Below are 19,308 nucleotides of genomic sequence, written 5' to 3' on the forward strand. Positions count from 1 at the left end.
AGACCTGTGTATCTGTCAAACTGAGCACAGTGGGCGAGGGCGCGCTGTGAGAGCTGGGGAGAAGACAGGTGGAGAGCACAGGTGCAAACTAAGGGGAGGGCTAGAAGGTAAAAATAGCGATCAGGGGTATGGGGGTGCGCACGGAGACGCCCGCGGAGCGCTGGCGCTGGCCAGCGGAGCAGGAGGTGAGGTCGGCGGAGCTGGGAGGACCGCGCCTGGCGGCTGCAATAGCCGCACCTGTGCACGTGATCGCGAGCGGCTCGGGCGCCAGGGCGGAGCGGCGCTCACCTGGGCCCACGTGACGGGGCGGGGCTCGAGGAGCCCCCACGGCCACGCCTCCTCCCGCGCGGCGCGCCCGGAGCCCGCGGAGCTGAGCGGCGGCTGCGGCGGCGGCGGCGGCAGGAGCCCGGGAGGCGGAGGCGGGAGGCGGCGGCGGCGCGCGGAGACGCAGCAGCGGCAGCGGCAGCATGTCGGCCGGCGGAGCGTCAGTCCCGCCGCCCCCGAACCCCGCCGTGTCCTTCCCGCCGCCCCGGGTCACCCTGCCCGCCGGCCCCGACATCCTGCGGACCTACTCGGGCGCCTTCGTCTGCCTGGAGATTGTAAGTGGGGCCGCCGGAGCGAGGGTCGCGCGGGGAGCGAGGACGGGCGGCGGCATCCTTGTCCCCCGGGCTGTCTTCCTCTGCGTCCGCCCCCGGCCTCCTTGCCTTCGACGTGGCTTTGTCCTGCGCTCCCTCCCGGGGTCCTCTCGGTGCCCCGCGCCGCCGCCCGGGCCCTCCCTCCTAGCACCTGTTACGCGGGCACCTGCTCCCCCGCGGGCGACGGAAATTGCCTGGGGAGGGCGAGTAGGCGGCTGCCGAACATTGGGGACGTGGAGGAAAGAAAGGTGTTGGGGCTCAGAGGCGCCTTTAGAAACCCAGGGCATGGCCAGGGGCCGCGCTTGGCCGGAGCGAGCTCCTGGCTCTCGGCCTCGCCTGTTGCTAACCTGCCATTTTGTTGGGTGGTGCAAAGGTGTAGCCGATGACTGGGTGACCTGGTGGCTGCCACGCTGTGGAAAGTGGGGGCGGGAGGCAACAGGAAGAGGAAGAGGGCTGAGGACTTGAGTATGCTTTTTCCCCACTCACCCTTGCCATCATTAGTGGCCTTTGGATTGGAAAGAGGAGCTGGGCAGGAGGCAGGGCAAGGAGAAAGGTGAGTTATGTGCCATGCCCTGGGCAGTTTCTAATCCAGTGGGTGTGAGAATGGTGGGGGAAAGGTGGAAACGTGGCTTTCGAGTTCTTCTCTGCCTGCCTTTGCACCTTCTCACTTCCTGGCCTCCTTACGCAACTCCAAACCTTTTTAGCACACTTTGTTGGGCCCAAGTAAAGGTGGGGTTACCTGCCTGTCGTGCAGCCTTTTTAGGTAGCACTTGAACTTTTTAAATGGAATTTTATGGAGTTGGAAACTTTCGAAGCTCCTTGTGGACAAGTAGAAAATGTGCAAATATAAATTGGGCAACCTGAGGTTGCATCATGCCTGAGAATGGCAAATAAAAAGTGAAATGTTAGCGAGTTAGTGCCTTTCCGGCAGGCTGGTATTGTTTGCTCGGTTTAGGATTTTCATCTCTCCCCTCACCCTCGCCTTTGAGCTTGCATAACCTTTATTTGGGTCGCTTTGGTTTCACTTTTGTGCTTGTGGAGCTGGAACACCTTGTGAGCACTGTTCTATTATGCTCAGGTGGCCACATCACCCTAAGTTAAGTTTAGCCCGGATTTGAATCTGAAAGAGGAGACGTGAGTGAGTTGCAGGCTATGACATCAGTAATGGGATCCTGACTGCGAGGCTGGTTTGAGTTTGAGCCTGGTTCAGAAGCATCTGAGTGCTTGGGATGAGGTGCAGGCATCCATGTGGGAAGAGCGGAGAGAGGATGGCATTGGGCTGGCTGCCTTGCTGTGGGAGGGAGACACGTTTAGAACTGGAAGATCTGCAAAGAACGATTTCTTAGGTTCTCGGCTACTTTATTCCATGTTCTGCAAGCTCCAGTTTTTTGCCTACCTCTTTGAGAAGTTTTTGCCATATCCGCATTCCACCTGTACTAGAATTTACAGACAGTTCATTGAAATACTTTCTAAACTTCAGTACTTTTGTCTTTTCTTAAGCAATAATATACATGAAATTTCAAATTTGATATTCTGGTTATATTTTTCTAATGTTTATTCAAATATATGTATGTATGTATGTAAAGATACATGTATGTGTATATGTAAATATATATACATGTGTATATGCAAAGAAGGCTTATCCATATGCCCTCTAATCAAATACCATCTCAAGAACCTGTAGTCATGTCAGACTTTTAGGAAACAAGGCCTAATTCTGGGGGAAAAGAATAGAAAGTGACTTAGTCAATTTCCCCTTCCCCCTCCCCATTATATCTTTTTTAAATCTAGCCCAGTGGTTAGTTCTCAATTCTTGCTGTACTTAATAACTTGAACAGCTTTTTAAAATACTGTTACCAGCCCAGACTAATTAAATCAGAATCTCTGGGGGAGTGCCAGAGTTCACTAGTTATTTTTTAAAGCTTCCCTGGTGATTCTAATATTCAGAGCCTAGAGAAGACAGCTCTGCTTTCAGAGATGTGAATTCTATCTGCTAAAACTACCACCACTCCCCAACCTAGGAGGGATTCCAGACTCACAGAAGTGTCCAATCTAATCCTCTTATCTCATTTCCTCTGGCTTCTTACATCCTGAAACATGTCTCACACTCCTGGCTACGTAGAACAGCATCACTTCCAAAAGCTTATTAGTTTGCTTCTCTCTTTTTATGGCCAACTCAATAAGTTTACATTTTAGGCCCCCTTTATCTCCTTTACTTGAATATCAATCTCCCCCACCCCATTGAAAAATGACCAAAATGTTCCAGTGAAACTGGTGACCTTAGAGAAACAAAACAAGAGATCACACTAGAGTCAAACTATAGCTCCTCGGCTCTCATCCTTTAGGACTGTTTAGAGATATTGGTTTACATGCTTTAAGAGAGCAGAGATCAAAGCTGCCTTGTTACCCCTCCATTTAGAATACTCATCTTGAGTGGATGTACAGATAGAAGCTAAGTGAACACTTTTGAAGCAACTTAGCTCCTAGATGTCTCAATTTCCATCTAATTTTCTGATTCTTTTAAAATTGGCCATCTCCCATGGCTCCTCCTCAGAAATTCCTCAACCTGTAAAGTAAATGTGAGAATTTCCCAGGCACTGTCCTAAATGCTAAGTGATCTCCATTCTGGGGACCCATTATTTTAACCTCTGCCAGTGTTTCTGGATATCCTCAAACTCCATTTTAATTTTGACCTTCTGTTCAAATTCGTTTGTCTTTAAGAGTTCTTCATTTCTGTCCCATTGCCTTCTGAAACTTAACATGTGAAAATTGTACCTCACAAAGGAGGACTGGGCTATCAACAGTTGACTACGCTATTGACACCATGCTCTTGGAGTTTGGTTCTCACACTAACCATTTAACTTGGCTCAAAATATTCATTCCCAATTCCCCTTAACGTATTCTATTCATAGCCTGTCAGATATAAGCCATTTGTTGGGGAGATATTACAAAATATATAAATAGTGCCAGCCTACGAGCACCAGGAAAAGCATTATAGCACTGGCTTCTTAAGTGGAGAATATTACAATCTCACATGCATAGTGATTTTTTTTTTTTTTTGAGATAGGGAGATAAGGTGTGTTCCACTCCTGGATACCTAATTGTCAGCTCTTTGGTTTTGGGCTTAGCAGTACTTACCAATGTATGCTTGCCACAGAGTTTAATACTAAGTTAATATTGCAAAGCTAAGCCTTTTAGCTTAGAATGGAAGACATCACCTTCAAAATTCTCATTTTCAAAATCTCACAGTTTTTTGAGTGAATATTTTATAAAAATCACTCATCGGGTATTTACTGAATACCTACTATGTGCAAGGCACTCCTCTGGGAACAAAGATGTTTAAACCCTTCCTCACTGGAAAGACCTATAACCTAGTTGAGAGTATATTCACAAAAGTAACTACCATTCAGGGAAGAAAGAATTAAGTATGGGAAGTGAACTGCAGCTAAAACATTTTCCAGGTGGGTCTATCTACTTTAAAAAATAACATGGGATCATCTGCACTATTGGGCTGAACAAGATATTTAGGGTCCCTGCTCTCAATGAGCTTATCTTGTAAAATGCACAAGAAAAATTGAATTTTTAATAGTATTAATCACGAAAAAGAATACAGATAATCATTGAATTCATTGTGTTTTATTTTGCAGTTTTAGTGTTTAAGAAACTACTTATATTCCCCAAGTTATTCATTCACATTTATCTTTGTGGGAGATACTCTAGGATTCTTATTCACATGCTTCTAACTGCAGTGTTTTGAGTGCCATAGTAATTTTCATTTACTCAGCTTATAATTAAGAACATACTAGGCATCAAGCCTTCTTTTATGCCCTGAAAATAGAGTAACCAACATGGCTCCTGCCCTTAAAAGAAATTACTGTTTGGTGGAATATAAAGTCAAGAAAGAATTACCGTGCTGTGTATGAAGTGCTAATATAGGTTTATAAAAAGTATTGTGGAAAAGCAGGATAGAGTACATCTGACTTCTGGAGAGGTCAGAACAGGCAGCTTTAATGAGGTGGGGACATTTGAGGTTAGCCTTCAATAATGAGCCATGGTTCATTAGAAAATGGGAAAGATAATTCCAGGTAGAAACAAGGACACGTACAAACACAGAGACAAGAAGGACAATGGCAAGAACGTTCTGTCAGTTGTGAGATTTTGGTGGGCAGTGGCAGAAGAAGGAAAAACAGCAGGTAGGACTCAGGTTCTGGTTTGCTGAGAAATGCTAGGCCAAGGCATTGGATTTATTGTCTGATGGAAAGCTGTGAAGGACAGAGATAAACTTGATCCAACCTGTGTCTTACAAACCTTTGAGTGATGAAGTTTGGTTGTAAAACAAAGAGACTGAAGGCAGGAAGAGCAGTTAGGGAGCTTATTGCAATAGTTTAGATAAGGGATGAAAAGAACCTGAAATAGAACCAATGAAAGAAGGATGGAGAAGAAGAGAGAGAGGTTTGAGGTTTGGGAAGTCAATTAAGTATGTAAAGTTTGATTTGCCCCAAAATGATACCTAGACTAAACTTAAATATAAGATGTAACTCAGAGGAATTATGCCAGAAAAACAAATGTTAATGAAAGGATGATTGTGAGGGAGGGACTTTAGGGGAGGCAGGTTCAGTCATGCAGATAAATCTATGAAAGGGACTTCAGGTTATTTTCAACTGAGAGCTTTGACTTTGGACTAGTAACATGTATATGTTCTGATGTATAGAGTTTGTTGCCTGGAAAATAAATTTTGACTGTGAAGGGACATTGCTTATTTGCAGTGTGCAAGAGGGAGCTGTCCATGGACATAGTTGTCCCCTAAATGGGTTTTAAAACTGTTAAGTATTTTTTTTCCTTTGCCTCTGGATTAAAAATCTTCATCCACATTAAAAGAATCTTTAGGCCGGGTGCAGTGGCTCATGCCTGTAATCCTAGCACTTTGGGAGGCTGAAGCAGGTGGATCACCTGAGGTCAGGAGTTCGAGACCAGCCTGACCAACATGGTGAAACCCCCATCTCTACTAAAAATACAAAATTAGCCAGGTGTGGTGGCACATGACTGTAATCCCAGCTACTTGGGAGGCCGTGGCAGGAGAATTGCTTGAACCTGGGAGGCAGAGTTGCAGTGAGCCAAGATTGCACCATCGCCCTCCAGCATGGGAAATAAGAGCGAAACTACATCCCCAAAATAATAAATGAATAAATAAATAAGCATTAAAGTTTCATAAGGGAAAATAAACCAATGCCCCTGCCAGAGATTATTATCAACAGTCATTTGCTCCGACTGGCAGTCCTTTAAAAAAAAATACGAAGAACTGAAATATGGAAAACTTTAAACCAAGTAGCTGAAAAGATTCACCTTGAGCTCCAAAGGAAAAAGTCATGGAGAAGAGATTTGTTTTGTAGAGGCTGATAGAAAGGTTGTACGTGGTGGTAGGAGCTGTGGACATGGTGTATTTGCAGTGATATGGCTGAATAGAAATGACCCTGTAATGACAAAGGACAGGAACCAGGTTGGCATACCCAGTATCATGCACATGCAGTACTTAACAAATGCTACTTGTTTGTTCTATAGTACAAACTGAGCAGTATGTGAAAATAGTCTGGAGACATTGGCTGGAGTGGAGAAGGGCAGCTTGGGAGTAGATGCCCTCTTAAATCTTGCCCAACATGTAAACTGCCATAATTCTTCTCCAGGTTTCTGCACTTTAACTTGAATTTCCTAAGTGTTCTATTTCATATGAGAGTACCATGTCCTTTTATAGACAACATATATAACAATCTCAACTTTTGTATAATAGCTATGAGAAGGAGGAAGGTAAAAAGAAAGGAAAGAGCAGTGATTTATGCAGGTCTGGCCAATATCAGGGCATTGGCACGCAGGAACAGCTTTAAACTAAAAGTGATAACTAGTTACCTGCAAACATGAAAAGAGAATTTTCAGAATCGAGAGGAATTATTATAAAGAAGAATAAAAAGAACCAGAACATATTTCTCCTCTGTAATATGAGCTTTCCATTTTAGGGTCAGTGTCAGCTATTTAAGCAGCTGAATTAGAGGTTTAGGTCACATGGGGAGGAAGAAAGTATAACTCTTTATAGCACTCTCAGACATATTTTTAAAGCCTTCAAATGTAAAGCTAAAAAGTAGAACTTCTTTTGCAATGAGTATTAACGTATTTTGGTCATAAGCCTCTTATGTGTATGTCATTTCTCATTACATCCCAGAATTTGTTCTGTTTTCCTAAATAAATAAATAAATAAACACCTTGCTGCCTTGCATCTCTAATGCAGGTCTATGCCAGGGCCAGTCCAGAAGCAGTTTGGACAGAAGTCAGCATGGTTAGAGGACAGATGGGGACTGATGAGGGGAGCAGGAGGCACTGGGAGAAGGCACAAGATTTACCCTGGTCAAAAGTTCCAGTGGCAGTTACAATAGAAATAGGTCATGTGGGCAAATTTGGGGCCGAAAAAAGATTTAAAATTGGGTGTCATGAATTCAACTGGCAAGAGGTACAAAGTTTCCCATAACTTTCCATCTCAGCCTCCTGAGGTCTGGTACTAGGTGGTGGGTGTCACCAATAATAACTTGAGAATTGAGAAGTACATATTCTCGCTTCACTCGTTTTCATGCCTATTTTTGGACATCCACCATGAACCAGGGAGTGAGCTGGGCTCCAGACCGGAGTGTGTTCCTAGCATCCCAAGCTGCACTCCTCGAGCATTCTCTTTTGGAACCATTCATTACACACGCCGGTTGGTTTCCATTCATTTCAAGGAGGATGGATTGAGGACCTTCTGTAGAAAGCACCATCCTGGGTAATGAGCATACGGAGATGTTGAAGGCAATGTCACCGACTCTGACGTCACAGTCTAGTGGGTGAAACGGGCATGTGGATCCATGATTTTGATCCAGTTGTAATTGCTGTGGAGAATACACGCGTCAGTAACCGTGGAAGCACCGAGGGATGGCACCTGGCCAGGGAAGTCTTTCTGGAAAACATGGTAACTGGAGTTTAGTTATCCAGCAGAATTTTTACTGGCAGCATGCTAGGCAGACACATGGTCAAGTGTGATCATTTCTCTGTGCTCAGGGGATGAGGGGTAGAGGCTGGAATGCAAAGAGAGGGTGGTAGGAAAAGAAGCATTACAGGGAAGATGATGAGCTTGGGGAGGGGGGCAGCAGTACGCCTTGTAGTGGTACCAGTGATCTACAGTCGCATTGTGAATGAATCCATACTTGTGTGGGCTGCTTTGTAAATACATCTACCAGTTATTATATTGTATCTGTTGGCTAAGTATGTTTCTAGTTTAAAGAAATCTTTCAAAATGTGAATTGTATGTAAAATGTAGCTAATTGTAGATAATCTTTTTTTTTCTAGCTGATAAATTTCTGAATATACTGAACACTTCTATAACCATGATGTTTCCTGTGAACACCCCATAAGTAAACATCCATTAAAATAGAAGGGGTTACAAGTAGATAAAGTGTTCTGAACTTCTGGTTGGGGGGGCCACATGCCCCTTTGTGATTCTGATGAAAGGTGTGGACTGTGTCCTCAGAAAAATGCATATGTACTTGTCCACCCAATTTTATATGACTTTAGGAAATCATATGGAATATGGGTAGAAACCCTGCTTTAGAATGAACACTAAACCATGAGAGGGGCAGAATAGCAGAATGTTAAAATCATAAGTTCTGGAAGCCAATTGCCAAGTTCAAATTTCAGGTCTAACACTTATTAACTATATAACTAGGAACAAGTTATTAATGGATTTTACCTCAATTAACTTATCTATAAAGTAGGAATAATAATGTTGTCTCTCAAGGTTTGTGAGGATTAAATTGGCACAAATAAAACCCTTATAACAGTGCTTATAACATAAGAGCTCAGTAAATGTTAAGTACTATTTCTGCTATCACCATTAGCTTCAACTTCTTACTCTAACTCTACAAGCCAGACTGGAAGACAAATATTTTTTTGCTTTTCCTCTATGTTTACTGGGTGTTCATTCTCACTGCAGTAGAATAATGAATTATCCAATATATAGATAATAGAATTAGAAGGAGGGAGCTTAATACGGAAAGTTCTAAATAGTGTTTTCCCTTATGGGTAGTTTAGCCAGCCTTTATCCTTTCAAATTCACTTACCTTTTCCTGTTCTCATTCCAAACATTAATTGAAAATAGGTCACAGTAGAAATTAGCCTGTTTACTTTGTGGGTATACTAAGATGGAGGTGTCAAATTGGTTTGAAAAAATTTTTAGCTGTCAGAGGGTATGTTTAAAAGCAGGTAATTAGGAAATAAGTGACATTTGAAAAGAAAAAGGGCATTTGCAAAAGGAATCCTTTGGGAACATAAGACCGTCCAAATAGGAGATGAGTTAAGAATCTGTAATTCATGCACCCAGAATTGCAAGAGTTGCTACTTGCTCAAGAGCATGTTTTCCCGTGGGACTATGTATTTTTCCCATTCCACAGTTTCTAGTGAAAACATGTTTTAACATCAAACCCTGAGGATTCAGTTTAGTGTGATTTGTGGATAAATACTTCTGTGGTTTTCTTATGGGAGGGTTTCAGCCAAGTCATACCTTTCTGGTCTGCAGAGACCAAGCAAACATAACAAACATATGTTAAACCAGGAAGAAGATCAGTTGTTTTAGGAATGTGTAGCAATTTAATAACTGCAACTCAGAATATATTTGAGTACTTCTGGTATGTACCCAGTACACCTAAAGTTGGGTTAAGAAGATAAAAGGTGACTGAGTCACCGGGAAATGCTGATACCTACTCCTAGGAGGTTTTTACCTTTGTATTGCCTGGAAGCAAAGGTAGTCTTTTTGTTAGAGCTTGAGGTTTGATGTCATAAGCACTGACTTAGTTTCTTAAAGAAATTTCAAATTGAGGGGCATTTGGCTATTTTATACATAATTATTGGATTTTTTAGAACACTAGAAAGCAGTGGAAGGCAGTGGCAGGGAAGGGGTCAGAATATGGATTCAGATCCAAGACGATGAGAATAACGTGGGCGAAACATATAATAGTTCCGAATACCTTTCTTCACAGTGTGTACTCTGCAGTTGCTACGGTATTTATCATCTGTTCTCTGTCAGATTTAACCATTTTTGTGTTCTGCTTTTTACTTCTAAAAATATGGCCACCTCCAGAGTCATCTCTACTGAACAAGAATGCTGATAATTACACCATTTTGCAAACACTCTAAGCTCACTAATGCCCAGAATTAGAGGAAGTGAATATACTGAGCATTGGTCATCTCAATTTTTTAAGTTCAGTTTTTTAACTTAAAAAAACTGGAGCCAAGTTTAAGTTGGAGCCAAGTTGGGAAGCTCAAGAAGAAAAGTAGCTTTTGTCGAAAGGAAATCACAAAGTAGGGAATAATAACTGTGTCAAGGCCAGAGTGATCCATACACCAGTATGACAGTTTCAAAATGAGGATGGTGGCCCTCCAAAGTGGGCTCAATTATGTTCTCTGGCCCATCCTCTCTCTTCCAAAGCGAGCCTGGATTTCACAGAATCTCAGCTCTAGGGATGTATCATATGTATTTACTTGAGTGAGAGAGAGGGGGCATTCCTACACTCCTTCCCTCTCCCCTTTCCATGCAGCACATACCCCACAAGTGAGGAGGTGAATCTGACTCCTGTTCATGCAGCATTTAGTTTCCCTTCCAAGCCTTTGAGGTGTTTGAAGGGCTGTAATTTTGAGTACGATAAGAATGGTTAATCTATACTGTTTTACAGTATAGCCTCTGCTGTCAAAGCCTTGGTCTGTCTTGAAAGCTTACTCTGAAGCCTGCCTCCCCTGCCTACCTTTCCAGATTCTTCCCATTATATTTCTTCTCTCCTCTCCCAGCCTCTCAGAACACACTGTGTTGAGCTCTTTTTATAGCATCCACCGCAATCTGCTCCTGAATCAGTTTAATGGTGTCTATTTCTTCTTTATTTCAAGCTCCTGGAGATGGAACCTTGCCTTTTTTGTTTTTTCTTGAGTGTTCTTCTATAGTACCTAGCAGTAGGTTCGGGGCTGGCCTGTTTGAGGTCCAGTCTGGGTTTAGTAAATGCTGTGTTTAATTCCAAAGGATCATATAGCCTCCTCTTTAGAGGTGTGAATATATCATCATCCCTAACTCATATTATTATGTTTATCTATTTGGCTCTGCCTGTCCCTAACAAACAGTGGCCAGTTGCTTTTTATTATCCTTTATATTTGCACATAGGTTTTCAGGAAATAACTCAGAAGAGATACTTAATGTATATTTCTTAAACTGTATTTAAAGTTATGTAGGTTATTCTTTGTGGGAGAGTAAGAAAAGACTACCAGAAAGAAGAAAGTGGAAAAAAAGGAAAGATTGATCCACTGAAGACATACTTATATCACCTTCAGATATTTATTTAATAGTATGTAAAGGTAAATAATATTTTATTAGGAACAAGTTTTTTCTTTTATAGGCACTGATAAAGTGGTGGTTAAATGTTTAAGATGCATTGATATTCATTAGATTTATTTCATAACACTTTCTGGATCAAATGTTAATTTTTTATTTGACTTTAGCAGTTGAGGTATACACCACAACTATACATATTTTTAGACTGGTGATTTGATTATCATTGATCAAGTGATCATTTATGCTTTCAAAAATGTTTCTTCAAAGCAGTAACAAATTATATGATTGGGCCTTTTCTTGAAGCTTGAATTAAAACTTGTGTTTTTAACTTTCAGTGACTTGTGGAGTAATTTGGATATCTAGATACTGAAATGCAATGTACAGATGAGTATTGATTTTTAATATTTGGAGCTCAAACTGTTCTCATATGAGCACTAGCTTGTTTACTAAGCAAATAATTGAGAGCGTGCTCTATCACTCTCCCTGGGTGTGTGTGTGTGTGTGTGTGTGTGTGTGTGTGAGAGAGAGAGAGAGAGAGAGAGATTGATTCTCACTTGCTTGAGGTGTCTTCAGGGCAGGTATGTAGCCTAAGGTTTTGTGCTGCCAAATCTAGCATAGTACCTGACTGATGGTTAGGAAAGGATTACTGTGTAGATTAATAAATGGCTTGGGATGCAGAGACATATAAAGCAGTATGCTGCCAAGAAGGCCTGGTAGTGCAGATGGAGAGCCAAAGGGATTTAATTACAGTGTATCTCACTGATGTAACAAAGCCCAGTAGGGAGGTTGCCCAGAGGAGGGAGGCATAACTGAGCAGGGGTGGATCTCAGGAAAAATGTTGTAAATGATGTGCTCAAGATTAGATGTGAGTGGGAGAACCTCAAGTACACATAGGGAGGGAATGACATTCACGGCATGCAAGTAACAGGCCACTCTGATGTGAAAGATCTTTGTCTTGGAACTGTGGATTTTTTTTCTCCCCCTAATACAAAATGTGAGGGGCATAGTGGCAAGAGACAAGGATGAAAAAGACATGTCAGATCACAAATGGCTTGGAATGCCAGGCATGGTAGTATGGAGGAGACCAATGGTGATAGATGCATAAAACTCATCTTCACACCATTTCTCCTGCGGTGTTCTCTCAAGCCTAGAGGCCTTTCCAGAAATCTGGGTGTTTTCCTTATCTGTCCTTTTTCTGTTGTGTCCCACATCTGATCAGTTACCAACTATTATCATGTCTACTTCTAAATTTCACTCTAATCCATTCCTTTCTCTCTGTCCTCAGTGTTCTGATTCTTACACTCTGTTGGTATAACAGTCTCCTGTGTTACCCAATGTTTGTGAAATCTCTGTGTTGATAGAGCTGAGAAACACAGAGATGTGCTGCCTCACCATCCACCCTTGCCTCCCCAGTCCATTCTCACATTCTAGCCAGAGACAAATTTCTAAAGGCAAATCTTGACCATGCTAGTTTCTGCTCAAGATGATCTTGGCTTTGTCATCGCCCTTAGGTGAAGTTCAGTTCCTTGGCCCGAGCTTCAGCACCTCCTCGCTCAGTCTGCAGTACAGTTCTCTCCATTCCCCACCAGCACATGCCCCTCCTGTCTTGCTGAGCTTTGTTCTTCACCTATACGGGGCTACTCTCAGCTCCTGCCATGGAACCCCCCGTTTCCTCCCTCTGCTTTACCCCATAGCCCTGTGCTTTGGATTGTTGTTTCTAGGAAGTATTTTCAAATCTGGATTTATAGCCCTTGCTGTGTGGACCTGCAGTGCCCAGTATTTGCCCAATTGTGACATTTATGAAGCAGCTTTTTAATCACTTGCTTACTTGTCTCTTTCCTCTAATAGACTGTGAGTTCTGTGGTGACAGAAACCAAGTGTAACCTGTTTACCATTTGATTCCCAGCACCTGGCATAATGCCTGAACTGTAGTAGGTATTTATTGATACTTAGATCCACAGATATGTGAAGTACTTATTCCTATGTCGAACACATAATACTCAATAAATGATGGTAGTTTTTATTGTTTACTGCCATATACAACAGCTGCAACTATTATTCTAGCCATTTTTTACTAACTCTCTGAGTCCAACCTGAAGATACAGGTGTGGAGTTGGATCAGTTCTCCAAGCAGGAGGATTGATCTTGCACCTGAGGAAAGAAGGCATCTTACATAATAAGGGGAAAATCGAAGGGATGGGGTTGCTGGAATATGTGCAGGGGTCTGGGAGGAAAATGAAGGCAATGCTGAGGGTAATACAAGCATGTTTAATTCTGTTGTGTGAAAGGTATCTTTTAAGCAAACCAATTACCCTCTTTTTCTCTTTCAGCTGTTCGGGGGTCTTGTCTGGATTTTGGTTGCCTCCTCCAATGTTCCTCTACCTCTACTACAAGGATGGGTCATGTTTGTGTCCGTGACAGCGTTTTTCTTTTCGCTCCTCTTTCTGGGCATGTTCCTCTCTGGCATGGTGACTCAGATTGATGCTAACTGGAACTTCCTGGTAAGGACTTTTTATTTTAAGTCTATTGCAGGAAGATGGGAGAAACCTGTATCCTATTCTGTTCTGAAATGCCAGAGTCCCAGTTCTGTTGCCCCTAATGGGAGAGAAGCGGTCCAACCACAGAGACTGCTGTGGTGCTGTGGTGGTGTGTGGCTGCCTTGATGGACAACAGGGCCCCAGTTTGCGAAATCTCTGTGTTGATAGAGCTGAGAAATAATTGTTACTCCTACAACTTAGATAACTCTTACTCAAAAACTGTTTCATTTCATATGGCAAATGAATTGCATTACAATTATCAAACAATTGAACAAATGCCTTTGGGAACTAAACATTGTCACATCTTGAAATTTTCCATCAATTTCTGCCCCAGATATTTAAATATGTATTTTTTTTCAGAAAACAAATACTTACAAAAGGGCATGTTTCATATTGATAATAAACGTCTGTCCCAAATTAAAAAGAATTGGTGAGTTTTTAAAAATGAATTTGTGGCCGGGCGTAGTAGCTCATGCCTGTAATCCCAGCACTTTGGGAGGCCGAGGCAGATGAATCATGAGGTCAGGAGTTCAAGACCAGCCTGGCCAACATGGTGACACCCCGTCTCTACTAAAAATACAAAAATTACCCCGGGCATGATGGGGTGTGCCTGTAGTCCCAGCTGGTTGGGAGGCAGAGGCAGAAGAATTACTTGAACCCGGGAGGCAGTGAGCCTAGATTGTGCCACTGTACTCCAGCCTGGGTGACAGAGCAAGACTCCATCTCAAAAAAAAAAAAAAAAAAAGAATTTGTGACCAAGTGCAGTGGCTCATGCCTATAGTCCCAGGACTTTGGGAAGCTGAGGCAGGAGGATCACTTGAGACCAGGAGCTTAAGGCCAGCCTGGGAAACATGGTGTAACCCTGTCTCTACAAAAACTACAAAAAATATCTGGACATGGTGTTGCACTCCTGTAGTCCCAGCTACTCAGGAAGTTGAGGCAGGAGGATCACTTGAGCCCAGGAAGTCGAGGCTGCAGTGAGCCATGATCACACCAGTGCACTCCAGCCAAGGAGACAGAGCAAGACCTTGTCTTTCAAAAAGAAAAAAATTTGCAATCAACACAATGTTTAAAATTATGACACCATTAAATTAGATCAACTTTTTGTTTAGTATATAGAGCTTGTCTTTCATGCTTGCAGCCATTTATTCTCTAAGACTGTTTTAGAATGACTCAGAGGATCACAGTGCTTCAGGGAAGTTCAAGAAGAACCCCCATTAGGTTATGATCATACTTTGGTGTTTAGAAGCTTACATCAGACCTTCAGTCAGGCTTTATATATATTCCTTTCAAGTATAACAGCATATTATTCCACAGCTTTAGTGCAGATGTTAAATATCTGTTCTTGTTTTATTTATAGGGCATAAGAGGAACTGTAATCCTAAATGTTATTAGTGGTGAAGTGTAGGGAATGTGGCTGGCCTTTAAGCCAGCCCTGGGGCAAATGGCATAGCTTAGTATAAAGCTAAGAAGGAAGTGGAGTACCGTGGTTACAGTCCTGCATGGGCTTTGAGCATAGATCTGGTTTGCTTAGTAGCTGTGTAGCCTTGGGCACAATTATTAACCTCTCTCAATTTTAATTTCTTCCTCTGTAAAATGAGAATAATATATTTGATATTGAGTACAGTCATTCATGTCCTTATTAATTTATTTGTTTTCCCAAGTTTGCATTTCCCACCCATTTGTAGCATTATATCTGATGTTCAGAAAATTAAATGTTAAGCGTTTCTGTTGTTTTAATTGTGCTACTCTATGAAAGTGACAGCTGAAATTGGAAATCTTTGTTTCATAGGTCAGCTGCAAAGGTTACCTGTGGTCTTTTAGCTGGAGTAGTCTTTTAGCTCAGTAGCTGTTACTGAGGCCAAAGATGGTAATAGCAATGCACAGTGTTGATTGCATGGTAGGCATGCTTTCTAAGAGCCAAATCTTGTCTTCAAGGAATTTATGAAATGTTTTCCCTATTTCGAAAGGGCTTCTCTTTTTTTCTTCTTTTGTGTGTGGGTCTTTTTTTTATTATTATTCAGTCATTTTTTATTGCATGGCTTGCTTTTGATAGGTTTGGTAACATATTTTGTACACTCTCCCAGGAAAGCTTTTTAGCCATGTATATAATGGAATTGTCACAAGTTGGTAACAATTTTTAATTGTTGCATTCTGGAACTGTCAGACATTAATGGCTCAAAAATAGTTGTTTTCTCCTGTGATAATAGTTTACCACTTTATACCATACTTGAAGGAAGCAAGAATGCATTTTGATAAAGAACTTATTTTCTAGATGTATTTGTTGTAGGATATTGAGTTTACTATTTCTTCTGGGTTTTATTGACTAAGAAAATTACATTCATGATAGATAGCTTCAGCAGTTTTTCCTGAGCTTTCTAGCTTTTATATAAATAGTGAAATAAAAATATACTATCTAATAACAGATATAAAGTACTAAATACTTGCCTCATTCTATTCTGGGAAAATAAGGAGATTTTGGTTTTGAAACAGGTTTTCTGTATTTTTTTTCTGGAGAGGAAAAAAATACCATTTTTGTGGAACTTTTAACAGAAGATTCTAAATTTATATAGTCCCCTTTGTAGGGGAAGGGTACTAAGGAAAGATACATTTTAGAAAAATAGAGCTATTTAAAAATCCTATGCAATTAAACATGTTTCCCTTTATTCCCCCAAAGTATAACTGGCACACATTTTATCATTTGCCTATTATGGACATCACTTAATATATTGGTTTTTTTAAGATTTTTTTTTATTTCAATAGCTTTTAGGGTACATGTGGTTTTTTATTACATGAATGAATTGCATAGTGGTGAAATCTGAGATGTTAGTGTAACAGCCCCCCGAGTAGTATACATTGTACCCAATATGTAGTTTTTTTATCCCTCCTTCTCCTCTCCCCACCCACTCTTGAGTCTCCAATGTCCATTATACCACTCTGTATGCCTTTGCATGCCCATGGCTTGGTTCCCACTTACAACTGAGAACATACAATATTTGGTTTTCAAATAATAAGTGAGTTACTTCACTTAGAATAACGGCCTCCAGCTCCATCCACTGCTTAGTATCTTACATTTCGTCAGCTATATTTTCTGGCCCCATATTCATTTGCTTATTTGACCTTAATGACAATTCTTTATGGGTGATAAGTATTCTTGTTCTCATTTTTACAAATGAGAAAACTGAGGTTCAAAGTGGTTGTCATCCATTTTTCTTGCTGCTGTTAATGTAAACGAGGATCCCCCTATACACAATGCAGCTTTTTTTTAAGATTAACTTTGTAGAGTTTTACTACATAAACTTGCAGATAGTATTTTCTCACTCCAACTTTTTTTATACTTTAAGTTTTAGGGTACATGTGCACAACGTGCAGGTTAGTTACATATGTATACATGTGCCAGGTTGGTGTGCTGCACCCATTAACTCATCATTTAACATCAGGTATATCTCCTAATGCTATCCCTCCCCACTCCCCCCACCCCACAACAGACCCCGGTGTGTAATGTTCCCCTTCCTGTGTCCATGTGTTCTCATTGTTCAATTCCCATCTATGAGTGAGAACATCAGTGTTTGTTTGGTTTTTTGTCCTTGCGATAGTTTGCTGAGAATGATGGTTTCCAGCTTCATCCATGTCCATGCAAAGGACATGAACTCATTTTTTATGGCTGCATAGTATTCCATGGTGTATATGTGCCACATTTTCTTAATCCAGTCTCATTGTTGGACATTTCGGTTGGTTCCAAGTCTTTGCTATTGTGAATAGTGCCGCAATAAACATACGTGTGCATGTCTTTATAGCAGCATGTTTTATAATCCTTTGGGTATATACTCAGTAATGGGATGGCTGGGTCAAATGGTATTCCTAGTTCTAGATCCCTGAGGAATCGCCACACTGACTTCCACAATGGTTGAACTAGTTTACAGTCCCACCAACAGTGTAAAAGTGTTCCTATTTCTCCACATCCTCTCCAGCACCTGTTGTTTCCTGACTTTTTAATGATTGCCATTCTAACTGGTGTGAGATGGTATCTCATTGTGGTTTTGATTTGCATTTCTCTGATGGTCAGTGATGGTGAGCATTTTTTCATGTGTCTTTTGGCTGCATAAATGTCTTCTTTTGAGAAGTGTCTGTTCATATCCTTCACCCACTTTTTCATGGGGTTGTTTTTTTCTTGTGAATTTGTTTGAGTTCATTGTAGATTCTGGATGTTAGCCCTTTGTCAGATGAGTAGATTGCAAAAATTTTCTCCCATTCTGTAAAAAATTTTCTCCCATTCTGTAAAAAATTTTCTCCCATTCTGTAGGTTGCCTGTTCACTCTGATGGTAGTTTCTTTTGCTGTGCAGAAGCTTTTTAGTTTAATTAGATCCCATTTGTCAATTTTGGCTTGTGTTGCCATTGCTTTTGGTGTTTTAGACATGAAGTCCTTGCCCATGCCTATGTCCTGAATGGTATTGCCTAGGTTTTCTTCTAGGGTTTTTATGGTTTTAGGTCTAACATTTAAGTCTTCAATCCATCTTGAATTAATTTTTGTATAAGGTGTAAGGAAGGGATCCAGTTTCAGCTTTCTACATATGGCTAGCCAGTTTTCCCAGAACCATTTATTCAATAGGGAATCCTTCCCCCCCCCTTTTTTTTTTAACTAGTAGATGGAAGTTTGACCCTGAAATGAAGAGCAAACATGGGCTTAAGACAAGAATGTGAGATATAGTCACTTGCGGGCGGGGTGTGGGGTGGAAGCTATGCCTGAGGCTGAGGTTGCCCAGGGAAAAGGCAAACACATAGTGGGCAGTGCTCTGGGGTGTGTGAGCATTGATAAGATGGGTGAAACAGCAAGAGCACATGAAGGCAATTAAGAAAGAGGCTGGGTTCATCTGCTAATAAGTGGAGGCCAGGGGCCTAGGGCAGAGATTTACAAATGGTGGTCCTGGCCAGAAGAGCAGCAGCATCTGGAAACATGTCAGAAATGGACATTATCAGGTTCCACCCTGACCTGCTAAGTCAGAAACTCTGGGAGTAGGACTCAGCTGTCTTGTGTTTAAACAAGCTCTCCAGGTGGTTCTGATGCAGGCTAACATTTGAGAACCATTCACTTAGCAGAAATGATCTGGGCTGTCAAATGCAATGAGTGAGGCTTATGGAAGACCTTCTTAACACACATCCCACACCTGGCACAAATTGGAATAGTACACTCAGGATGGCCAAATACAAATATAGGTACAGTCCACCAGGGGTTGGGAATAGTTACTGAGTAGTTGGCCCTATACTAGGCCCTGGGAATACAATTGTGAAAAAAGACAGATCTAGCAGTTGCTGTCAAAGAGTTTGTTGTAGTAGACAATGTAAGTAAATTGTTACAAAATTAATACATTAATTAATGTTATGTTAGTAGCCAAAAAGGAAAAGCCTAGCATGCCAAAACAACATATGTGTCATCTCAGCTTCACTGGGAAGTAGATTCTAAGATGGATTGAGAAGTACAAGAGTTTTGGTTTGGGCTTTTTGTGCATTTTGTTGTTGTCGTTATTGTTTAAGGGAAAGGGGAGATAACACTTGTAAAAGAAAATAAAAGAGGAAGTAAGATCAGGAAGAAAACCCAGAATGATACACTCTACAAAGTCTTGACCAAATCCATACAAAACTTCAGAACACAGCCTGTCCTTTGAGAGTTTTGTGTTGGGCACAAGTGGCCAAGCACTAGTACCTCCACTGTGCTGTCATTAGTGGGGTTGGGGGATATCCAGGAAGAAT

The 19,308-nt window shown here is 41.5% G+C and overlaps 1 protein-coding gene across 1 annotated transcript in view; it reads left to right on the forward strand.

The window, feature by feature from the left end:
* The first annotated feature begins 351 nt into the window (after positions 1–351).
* Positions 352–19,308, forward strand: part of MAL2 (mal, T cell differentiation protein 2) — a 39,921-nt gene continuing 20,964 nt past the window's right edge. The window contains exons 1-2 of the mRNA XM_001142529.5: positions 352–599; positions 13,353–13,523. Coding sequence (XP_001142529.2) covers positions 468–599; positions 13,353–13,523 — 303 coding nt within the window. The 5' untranslated portion in view covers positions 352–467. The remainder of the gene's footprint in view (positions 600–13,352; positions 13,524–19,308) is intronic.

Source organism: Pan troglodytes, chromosome 7 (assembly GCF_028858775.2).
Source record: "Pan troglodytes isolate AG18354 chromosome 7, NHGRI_mPanTro3-v2.0_pri, whole genome shotgun sequence".
Taxonomy (NCBI): domain Eukaryota; kingdom Metazoa; phylum Chordata; class Mammalia; order Primates; family Hominidae; genus Pan; species Pan troglodytes.